Raw genomic sequence first — 11,756 nt, 5'->3', positions numbered from 1 at the left:
TATAAATTTTTGGAAAATGGGCGTAGCCACGCCCACTTATGGTTACATGTGTATATCTTGGTAACCGCGCACCAATTTCTTCCAAACTTGGCACAGTTTTTGGCCTTGGTACAGCATAAAAAACCGCCGAAACTTTTTAAAATCGGACAATAACCACGCCCACATCCCATATAACGGTAATTTAGAGATATACAAAATCTTCGATAAATCATTAAATATTGAAGCTAATTTATTCAAAATTGATGCTTGCAACAATTCTTTACCAAGAAATACGTTTATGGTAAAATTTTGGAAAATGGGCGTGGCACCGCCCACTTATGATCACATATAAGTATATCGGTAACCGTTCTACCAATTTGTACCAAACTCGGTATGGTTATTGTACTTGCCACGTGTAAGCAAAACGTTGAAAATTATTGAAATCGGACTAAAATAACGGCCGATTCTCATATAACGGTAAATTTAAGAAATGCTTGAAACTTCAATATTTCGAAATTGAAGGACGCTAATTTACTCAAAATTGATACACCTCGGCTTACCACCTAGCGGAAGGTTTCGGGAGGGTGAAAAGACATATATTTAATACTTGCGCCGGGTATTTAATGTTCGGCTCCGCCCGAACTTAGACTTTCTTACTTGTTAATAAATATTTTAAAGAATAATGATTTTTATAGTTTAAAGAGGCAGCTTTAAAAGAACCCCTTCGAAAGTCCCTCTTTAAATTAAAGTGTTAAGGTCTTAAATCACAAACCAAATTTATTTTTTATTTGCTTGACAAAATCCAAACACACTTTTTTTTATTTGTCCGATGAATAAAATCGCAAATAAATTATTTTTTTAATTGCGTGATGATAAATAATAATCTATACTATTAAAGATTTGATATATACTTTCAATGGAAAGATCAATTTGATTTTTATATTTGTGATTTGACTAATTTAAAATCGCGAAGTCCTGTTCACTATTACAAAAAGATTAAAGAAACATAAAAATGTCGACCCATCCTAATGAATGTAGAAATCATGTGTGTGTACCGTATTTACGTACATATGTTTCTTCCGCGCTGTTAGTATCATCTGGATGCTGCTACTCATTGCTACCACCTGCAGTTGCATTTACGTTTACTCGGATATGGCCGACCTGTACCATTCGCAACGCATTGAGACCATTGTCCAGGATTCAATGACGCCCATCTTTATCAGGCCATTCCCATCGATTGGCATATGTCCCCGCAACCGCATCAATTGGCCAAAGCTATTGAAAGCTGATCAATTGTTTCTGCCGCCAAATGCTACCGCTGTGGCTGTACGCACATTTCGTCAATTTTTTGCTATTTTGTCTACTTCTCAATTTGGCGATTTTTTTTATTTGAAACCACTAACGGAACTTGAATTAGATCTGTCCCTGCTAGATAATGTGGATATCGCAGAAGTAATGCGGCATGTAAGCTTAACATGCGATGAGTTTTTCGAACAACCGTGCTATTGGCAACAAATAGGCTATAACTGTTGTGAGCTCTTTTCCTTGGAACGAACGGAAAATGGTTTCTGTTTTGTCTTCAATTCGCTAGTCACGGAAATGGATAGAGAGAGACAGGTAATTCATATTTTGTTATTTCAGTTGGAGAACAAAATGTATATAGATATGTATGTACATGTGCGTATTACAGCGTAAGGATCGTTATTATCCATATCACAACTCAAAAGATTCCGTTAGATCTGGTCTTTACGTTGTTGTGAACCTTGACGGCAGTAAGCGGCATCCAAATTACACTGGTCCAATTGGCGTTAATGTGAGTCTGAGATATTACGAGTTTGATTTATTTATTGCAACCACACTCGACCGGACTTAGGTATCATTCTTGGTTCAAAAAGCTTTTTATAAAAACTATCAGCCGCTCGGAGGCGGCATAAAGCTGTAGGTGGCTCAATTTATGTGACAGTACAGTAAAGAGTGAGAGTGAGCTTTTACAGGGCAATTCTGGAGAGAATAGTTGAAATTTTTTGTAAGACAATTGAAGTTGAGTATGTATGCAAAACGGTATAAAAGGTTTTGTTTATTTTGGCATCAGAGTGTAACAAAACAAGCTCCCTAGCCAACTTTCATGGTTAAAAGCTCTTTTGACAGATAGCACTTGAGCATGTTCCAAATGGAGATGAACATACAGTCGCCATGGCCGAGTGCGCAAAGCCCTTGCATGCAATTTGAGAGATCCGAGGTTAGAAACCTAGGGCAGCGAAATATTTTTTTTATTAAATTTTTTTAATTAAATGTATGCTTTTTTAATTCAATATTTCATTGTTTTAGAAAGAAAAAAAAATATTTTTTTATTTCATTTAATTTCTAGAAATTACGTTATGTGTTTTTTGCTTTTTTATTAAATTTTCTTTTTAGATTTTATTGTTTTAAAAAGAAATATATTTTTAATTTTTTTTTTAATCCCAACAAACTTATTTTTTTCTTCTTTCTAATTTCATTTTTTCTTTGAGTTTGTAAATTTTATTGTTTTAAAAAGATTTTTTTTTAATTTCATCTAATTTTTATGAACTTTTTTTCGTTGTTTGTTATTTATGGCCTTTTAACAATTATATTCAACAATTTTGTTCAGCTTGAGACCGTTTTCAAATGAAAATATTTAATTAAACAATTTTTTTATTTAATTTTCTATTAATTATTTGATTTTCTGCAGTTTTTTTCATTTGATTTTTAAACATGTCTATTATTATTTTTTATTTAATTTACTTTTTCCATGATAAAAATAGAGTAAGGTAGAACCGCTGAGAGTCACTTTTAAAATTCTTGACGTTTCCAAACAATTTAATTTTTAAATTTACTCACAAACTCACACACACATTTTCATTTTCAATCTCAAGCAACAACAATTTCGAACAATTTCAATTTTTTATTTTCACTTTTATATGATTTTAAAATGTTGGCAAACTTCAAAAAAAAAATCATGGCCGACAAATTGAGAGAACGGTTCTACCTTGCTATGTTTTTATCATGACTTTTTCTTTTTCTTTTTTAATTTAATGTTCTTTTAAGAAGTTATTTTCGGCCACAAGATTTGAGATTGAGCTCACAACACTAGCGATGAAATAATGATAAAGCGTTTTTGAAATTTCTTCACGCACTCCCAATGCAAACGCAAGTCAAGCAAATTATTCGTCAATACTGCAAATTTTAATCAAACCTACAGTGGAAGCTCGATAACTCATAATGAAACGACCAAGTTAGAGTAATTACGAGTAGAGAATATGTAGTAGAATATAGAATACAAAATTAAAATACAAAAATAGAGATATTTTATTAGTATTTTCATTCATTTAATTCATTACGAGTTTAAAGATATTAACCACTAATAACCTATTTCCACCGAAAGGTCAGGTTTATTTTTTTTTAGTTCTTGTCTTTTGATTATAATCAAAATCATAATCAATAATTATTGTTTGCTTGCACTGAACATGAAAAATTACCCAGTTCAAGTTGTCATCTCCTTTTTCTATAGGCATAGACTGCAGGTAACTTTTGGTCAGTGGAAAAAAACTATAACACCACGAGTTACAGAGCTCCTTAGGGAAAATAACAGTAAAAGTAATGTAAAATTCTTAAAATCCAATGAGTCCTATTTAAATACAAAACCGTAATATTTCCAATTGCAATAGTAGATCTTAATTCATTTAAATATAACGCCAATGCCTGGCAAATTCCGCAGGGATCTAAATATTTATTAGCGTACAAATATTTTTCACAATTTCAGTTAATGGTCAAACTGACAGATCAGTGGCATAGTACTGCACGATTTATTCGACAAAGCACAGACTCAACTGTAACAGTGAATGCACAATTAACTGTAACAGACGAAAGGACGCGTTCATCTACACCCAAGGAACGAAAATGTTTATTTGAAGTAAGTGCAAACAGAAAAAAAGCTTAACTCGCAACTTTGTTTGAGTTTAAAACCTACATGTTCGACGCAGATCCATATTGATAAATGTGTACATTAGACCATATAGTAAATACAGTCCGGCGTAAGCCCCTGAGCCTAAAATATTTTTACAAGGCTAATTCGAAAAAAAAAAATGTTTGTACAGCTTAGGGGTCACTTTATTACATTTATCGAAAAAAAATTTTATTGCGTTTTTCTAAAGTTTATTAACTTCCAGTCCCACGGTAGTTACCCACCATATCTCAGTTCTTATAACGGTAACCGTAGGATATTTATCATGAAAAGTATTGTGAATATTGTAAAATAAATCACTGAGTAGAATTTTTTGACGCTGACTGTAGTGTCGGAAAAATAAATAATTTTGCGAAATTTTAACAAGTTTATTCTATAAAACAAACATTATACTTAACTCATAATTACAAACTTTGTGCAAAAATTAGTAAAATTGTGTCCAAATTGCAAACTTTTTAATTAGAATTTATAGAAAAAGGTTGTCGTATGCAGTTTTATAGCCCATTAAATTTTAATATAACACCGCTGGAAAAAAATAAAATACAGTACCAAAAATCTCCGAAATTTTTCATCAACTTTACACTTTATTGCATTCAAATCTAATGGCCTAGAGTTTACTATTGCAATTTTTGCACAAAGTCTGAAACTTGCACTTACATATATAGTTTTTAGATCAATGTACTTTTTATTAGATGAATAATAAAAAAACAGTATATTTTCTAACACATTCTTTTCACAACTTTCATCCTCACACATCTTTCCAGCAAATAAAAAACACGTCAGTCAAAAAGTCAAAACAAAAATGTCGCTGAGCAGAAATACAAAACTTGACGGTTCGGCGACGGTCGCGAGACTGACGGAACTGATTCGCTAACGATATTTTTTTTTAACTGATACTCCTCTGAAGTGACGGAACTGTAACGTGCCGTGAGTGATGTGCGCGGATTGACCTTACAGCCAATTTAACGAAGCCATTTAAGTGAAAAATGATTTTAATTTTGTGTGTTGGTGTTGGTTGATTTTTCCGACAGGGTGGTAAGATGATTTATTTTGGAACGAATTTCCGTCATCCCTTGTCAAGTTTGGTTTGCAGACAAACCGGTTTCGGCGTTGTGCCATCTTCAGTGTCATTTTTCGTTTCGATTTTAATTTTCTGAATTTTATATGGAAATTGACAGAAAATAAAAAATCATTTTCCATTTAAATTGCTGGTGAAACCGGCTGTTAAACGCGTTAGAAAACGGCGATTGTGATACGGAGCGGAGCGGAGTTACATAGGCATGATTGCTTATTTTTGTTCTTTTTTGTAGTTTTCATCTAAATACAATTTAGCGATGGAATCTTTTTCTTTATACAAAATAGATGATAATGCATTTTCAAAGATAGACACGTTTTTGTCGAAAAATGTAACAGGTCGTGAACAGGTCATATGCATAGGTAGATATTCAAGATAAAAGCAAAAAAAAATATATATAAAATAGAGAAGTTATCGGACATATAATTTATTCAGTTTTATGCATCAAAAATGGCATATGTAAGGGGGGACTACCGTACTTATCAGCATATACATATGTACATATATGTAAATACACATCTATGTATGTATGTACATATATACGTTACATATTGACGATACTTTGGCAAAACCTCATATCTCAAAGCATTCTCAAACAACACTCTTTGGCAAAAAACAAACTCCCTATTTATAAGAAAAATCACTTTTTATGATCAAAAGTACTTTTTAGTTAATGAAGAATAAAATACAGTGAATCATAGAATTTTTTTGAGGAGGCCTATTTTGAATTAGTTTTACGAGATACGTGGTAATCGCGATTTCTGAGATGCGAGGTTTTGCCAAAGTACCGTCGATATGTATTTGCATTCATTGCAGGATGAAGACGAGCATCCACTATATAAGACACTGCCAGGATTGAAATATCGACGTTCCAATTGCTTCACACGTTGTCGTCAGGAGTATACCTTCAATTATTGCAAATGCAATATGGACTTGTTCTTTCCACATGATCCAAACGGTGAGTTCTTACAACGCCAAATCAAGTATGTACTCAGGCATGCATTCACAAGTTCGTACATGCATACGTATGTATATATGTATATATGAATAAATATATAAAAGTATGTAAATCATATGAATGCAAATGAATTGTTACTTGCAATGTGCGCAAGTTTTCAGGTGTTGGATTGCTATTATTTTTTCTATTTTTGCTATGTATTTCTTCTTCTCTTTCTCTTTCCTACAACTACATAACGCATAGACAATGTAACCGCATGCAAAGCTAAGGACTTCAAATGTTTCTATGAGTATAGAGGTAACTGCCAGCATGTCATGCAACACAAATACAAATGCACATCGGAGTACTTACACAAATATACATATCTACGTACTAAATGAAAATAAGAGAAATCACCACAAATCTCGTTTTTTTTTTTTAATTTAAACTGCTTACATTGGTGTGTGGTGATTTCACTCAATTTGTGTTCGACTTTGGTGTTGACTTTTAATTTTCAGATCTTTTTAATGCCGATCATCACGTGTTGGAAAGCAAATATCTTGATAATGTGTCCAATGGCAGTATGATATGCGAGTGTTTGAGTAGCTGTGATCAAATGATATTCGTTACCAATTACATCAGTTCGCCGTGGGAGGGGTGAGTTTTTTCAAAACAAAAAAATCACTCGCTTATATTGATACAAATACGGGTACATATGGATAGTACTATGCAATAACGACACAATTCAAAATTCGAAAAATAAAAATTCATTCTTCTGTTGGGTGAATCATGTCTCTAATCCTTGCCTGATCCATGTCGAATCCTTACGAATTATTGCAGTGATCCTTACTACTTACTTTAGTGAAAATTAGACATGGATTAGACAAGGATTAAAGACATAAACCACTTAACAGTAGGAAGGGATTTGATTTATTTGAATTTTGAATTGTGTCGTTATTGCAGAGGATCATCGATATTTAAAAATTACTTTGTTATGCACAAGTTTACATACATATTTTTGTACATTAGGATGGTCCAAAATAAGTAAAGTCGGAATTTTAGTGTTCTCACTCCCTAGGATTGTTCGATATGGTATAGCATTCTTGAAATACCATCGCAAAACTCTTGTTCTCTTCAGTAGACTTCCAATAACTATACCCAATTGTTTACTTAACCATTTTTTATTACTAAAGATTTTTTTATTTACTCCCCCATTGAAGTCTCAGGCATTGGGGGTTCTGACGCACCTATATAATATAATTAATATGAAAAAATGGTTAAATAAATAATTAGGGATTATTACTGTGAATCTCAGGAAGAGTAACTGAGTTTTTGGATAGGAAAATATTGATTTTCAAGAACTATATACCATTTCTACGAAAAGTTGTTTTTTTTCCCTATACTGAGCATAATTCCATTTTACGCATCTGGACTAGCCGCTTGGCTGTCAGAGTATATTGTTACCTTACAACCTTCAGGGATGCCTACGACTTCCGCTTGGAAGAAGCTTTCATCATCCCCTCGACAGAGAAACACGACGAGAAGAGAGAGATTGCCTCTATATCGGCCACTCTACGCCCGTTATTCTTGCACACAATGCTCTTTGTATGCTACCTAGTTATTTACATCATACTTACGGTGACCAACCGTACTTTATTTTAAAATAAAGAATGCCTTTTGTCCTTTATTTCTTAGCTCTCCATTTTCCAGAGGTAAATTTTTAAACACAGAATATGAAAAATAAAAATGTCCCTTACAAAATATAATGAAAACCTTCGCCACTTCGTTTCGCACCCCACTTAAGAGTTTTTATTTAATAGGTAATATTTGCACAATCTACAAAGCACAGGGAAAGTTGTCCCCATTACCCTTATCGTTATTCACCCGGGGTTACATATGATTATTTTAAGCTTGTGTATCGGGATTATCTGTCAACTTCACTTCCATTAGAAGCTCGGCTGCTCCATCGACCTTTTGATCTTCTTCTATGGGGCTAACCCCTCCTAGGAAAACCCTCATTTAGTCATCCCATGCTAAGGCGTATTGAAATTCCACTACTCTTCCACTACAATAAACTCCCATGCGTCAATTCGCGATATATCTCTGCTGTATAGCTTGATACACCGGAGCCACATTTCTCCCATTTTGGCTGTCCGGGTCTCCTATGGACGTCCTAAGTTGGAATCAGCTTGAACTTCAAACCGGCAAACACGGCGCTGATTTTAGCAACGCATACAACGAGGAAATCTTAATATAACCGGTTAGGAATTCCAATAGTTTGGGCTCTGTGTGAGGACCTTCGGGGAGATTGTCGAGTGCGTAATCCATAACGAAGCTCGATAAACTCACATCAATCTTCACCCAATTCGGCTGCACTGCCAGCCGTGTCTTGCTGTTTTCATCTATTACTAATACTTGTAAGTTTTCTCTGGCGACGCCGCTGAAATATCGGTGTTTTTAGGGTGCTGCGGGAATACGGGGTCCATCTCCCCGTTTAGCCTTCTTAGTAACGGCCTCTCTACCACCCTCGCTCTGAGAGCGGTGTTGGTTCTTGTCCTCCGTAGCGGTGAGCGTGCGTGTGAGTACGTTCGGTCTGCAACTTCTCGTACTGTTCCACTATTTCCGTATATCAAGCATCGCCCTCCTCGTCGCGATAATGCAGAGTACCGGCTGCTGCATTATTGCCAATATTATCAAGCATGAGCAGTGCCTTCTAGTACCTCTGCTAAGCCAACCAGAGTACTATGTCGGACACTTCCCACACGATTTTTGTCTACCTGGCCGGGTGGTGGCACTTTGGCTGGCACCTGCTGCTCTGTTGATTTCTGTTGCTTGTAAAACTGAAGTTCTATGGCTGGCACCTCCAAATAATAAGATGGTTGGCTTTATTTCTCATATACAAAACGTTTGTTTATGGCTTGATTTCACTTTTCCCATAGTAATAACGCCATATGGCCTTAATACTCAACGTGAATTAAAAGAAAGTCATATGGTGTTATTACATATGGCCTTATAACACTGTGCCGCGGCCGTTATAGTTACTGAAATTAATATATCTATTTAGATACATATCTCCAATGAAAACTAATACACTTACCATATTTAAATGGAAACATGGTTATAATACACCTTAAGAAAAGCCTTGACTTATTTTATTTCACCACTGCTATTACAATTATTATTACTATTGCAATTACCATTACGACTAGCATTACCAATACCAGTACCACTTTTATTACCAGTGTCATTACCTTTACCATTACCGGTGCGATTACTTTTACCATTATCATTACCATTAGAACTACCATTACCGGGGCCATTACTTTTACCATTATCATTACCATTAGCACTACCATTACCATTATTATTTATCAATGTCCTAAGCCATTATCATTTTCATTACTATATGCGTATAAATTTTACATTTACTCATTCCTTCTTGACGCTACTTTTTTTTACATATTCTATCTACTCTTGCATAGCAACAACACCACTAGTGTTGTAAAGCAAGCACGTTTGGACGTACATTACGCTTCTGCTTACATGATGACTTATTGTACCAGATTACGTTACACCTTCGTGGAGCTTCTAGGTAAGTCTACAACAACAACAAAAGTGCAGTATTGTAACTTTTTCAGTTAGTTCCGCAAAGTATAAAATGTACATATGTATGTACATACATAAATATATATGCTAGAAGCTTAACTTTTAATATTTTGTCTCACACTTTTTTATTTGTATCTTAGTTCTGCAACTTTTTTGCTGGTTTCACAATTCCACTTTAACATTTTCATTGGTTGCTCAAGCTTTTTTTGTTGCGTTTTTAATCAATTTATTCGCACTTCCAAACGCTTGCAATCGTGTTTCCATTCAATTTAGATTTAAAGTTTTCTATCAATTTTTTTCTACTTTATGTATATGTACATTAGGCTTGGTCGATTTTGTATGAGGAAAATAAAAGGCATTTAACGGTGTTTTAATAGTTATATTACATTGTCTTGGATTCTTAGATTCTAAGCTAACTTGTCTTTAGCCCTTGTTATAAACAGGACGATATAAGAAATTATAGGCTATTAAATTTAGTATTTCACGTTGATATAACTTTTTTCAATAGGACTACAAGTTTTTAAGATATTAAGATAAAACCTACGAAAACAATAATTTTCCCTTATGAATTTACAATTCTTCATTACTTCAGTAACTAAGTGAACTAATGTGAAAAAGTGAGCCGAGATTTATTTCAAACGTTTTTATGTTTTCGGTTGTTTATATAATATTAATAGCACCATGGGCTTGGTCACGCCGATTTGGACAGTTTTCAGAATCGTGGTGAATGAAGTCAAACATATGTTGTCCAAGATTAGGAATCGTTTGATAAGTTAATAGTAAATTCAGGTACATAAGTACATACAATAACAAAATACAATTATGGTGCGAAACCCCCATTTTAAATCCATTTATGCAGTCTTGAAAATTAGAGCTGAATGGCTTCATTAGTCACCGAAGAAGCACATTTTTCGCGATTTCTAAATTTGCTGTTATATGAAAGTAGAGGACATGCATTAAGTGTTTAGATATAAATATTTTAGTTAATTCCATTAAGTGACTGTTGGTAAATGCAATAGTCTTTAACATGCCCTGGGATATCCTTTTGAAGACTCTCCACATAAACATAAGTAAATTAATTAGGGTTTCTAGAAGTTGTGCCTGTTCAGTGTTTCTATACTCATTTGAATAAACAAAATTTTTCCACGGTGATGGAAAATAATGGCTTTTCTATTAGAGCTACAGAAATTGTTCCTAAATTTGCAAAAATTCTCAACCTATAGCTAATATTAAAAAAAAAATATAATATTTGGAACTAGCGGTCTTTACATCTTTTGTCTATATTGCAGTGCAATTAGCAAGGGAGCAATTAACATTTTATTATAAAAAAAAGATAAGTTTGAGACAAACTAAAGGGCTGCGAGAAATGATATTTGACTTTGTCTTTTGCATTAACGGATTCACTAACTAACAATATGCACCAAACCCTTATGCTAAGCCCAGAATTTTTAACAATAATTGGTCTTATTCGACTAGTGCGCTGTGTGTCGCTTGGCGGTCGATGCACGGGCTCTTACAATTAAAATAAAATACTAATATTTTGCACGCTTTTTCTTGACTTCATGATACAATATATTTTCCCTATTACCAAGCAATTTTAGAAAAATTAGATTTTCGACCCGCCCTAATGCACATGTATACATACATAGGCACAGGTATATACACTATAGTTAGTCATTTAACTTTTTCTCTTTAGCTAACTTCGGTGGCATCATGGGCTTTTTTATGGGCGCTTCACTTATAAGTTGCGTTGAGCTTGTCTACTACTTCACCGTTAGACTTTATACGCATTTACGTGAGGGTGGCTACATACCTGATGGATGCTTGTACTCTCGTGAAAGCACTGATAAAAAAACGTATTTGCGAAGGAAGAACAGACCAAGACAAGGAAAGAGATTTTTAAAAAGCCTCAAACCAGCACCGATCACGCCCTATTTTAGGCATTGAAATTTACGAACGAAGTTGATGAAAATACAAATAAAATTACATATGTATAAGATACATACTTAGTACATAAGTATTTTACTACTAAGAAGTCTTACACATATCTAGTATACAAATAAAAAGACGAGTATTCTTAATCACTCCAAAAGTGGCAATCAGTTCATCTTTTCAACTTAAACTTGTTCAAGATTGCTTTAACACGCTTCAAATTCTGGCAGCAAAAACGCAGTAAC

General features: G+C 34.0%; 1 protein-coding gene across 2 annotated transcripts in view; it reads left to right on the top strand.

Moving 5' to 3' along the window:
- The window catches only part of LOC108363573 (pickpocket protein 19-like), a 13,339-nt gene extending 1,689 nt beyond the window's left edge, over nt 1–11,650 (top strand). Inside the window, exons 2-9 of one of the 2 annotated variants that reach the window (XM_017616964.1) lie at nt 1,071–1,596; nt 1,670–1,792; nt 3,761–3,910; nt 5,853–5,994; nt 6,238–6,291; nt 6,492–6,630; nt 9,456–9,565; nt 11,276–11,650. In XM_017616964.1, the coding sequence (XP_017472453.1) occupies nt 1,071–1,596; nt 1,670–1,792; nt 3,761–3,910; nt 5,853–5,994; nt 6,238–6,291; nt 6,492–6,630; nt 9,456–9,565; nt 11,276–11,526 (1,495 nt within the window). In that variant the 3' untranslated portion in view covers nt 11,527–11,650. The remainder of the gene's footprint in view (nt 1–1,070; nt 1,597–1,669; nt 1,793–3,760; nt 3,911–5,852; nt 5,995–6,237; nt 6,292–6,491; nt 6,631–9,455; nt 9,566–11,275) is intronic. The other variant, XM_017616965.1, reaches the window with a different exon arrangement.
- The last annotated feature ends 106 nt before the right edge of the window (nt 11,651–11,756 follow it).

The sequence above is a fragment of the Rhagoletis zephyria genome, unplaced genomic scaffold, assembly GCF_001687245.7.
Source record: "Rhagoletis zephyria isolate East Lansing unplaced genomic scaffold, Rhagoletis_zephyria_1.1 Rzeph_scaffold_01309, whole genome shotgun sequence".
NCBI classification, from domain to species: domain Eukaryota; kingdom Metazoa; phylum Arthropoda; class Insecta; order Diptera; family Tephritidae; genus Rhagoletis; species Rhagoletis zephyria.
This window is presented reverse-complemented; position numbering and strand designations above follow the sequence as displayed.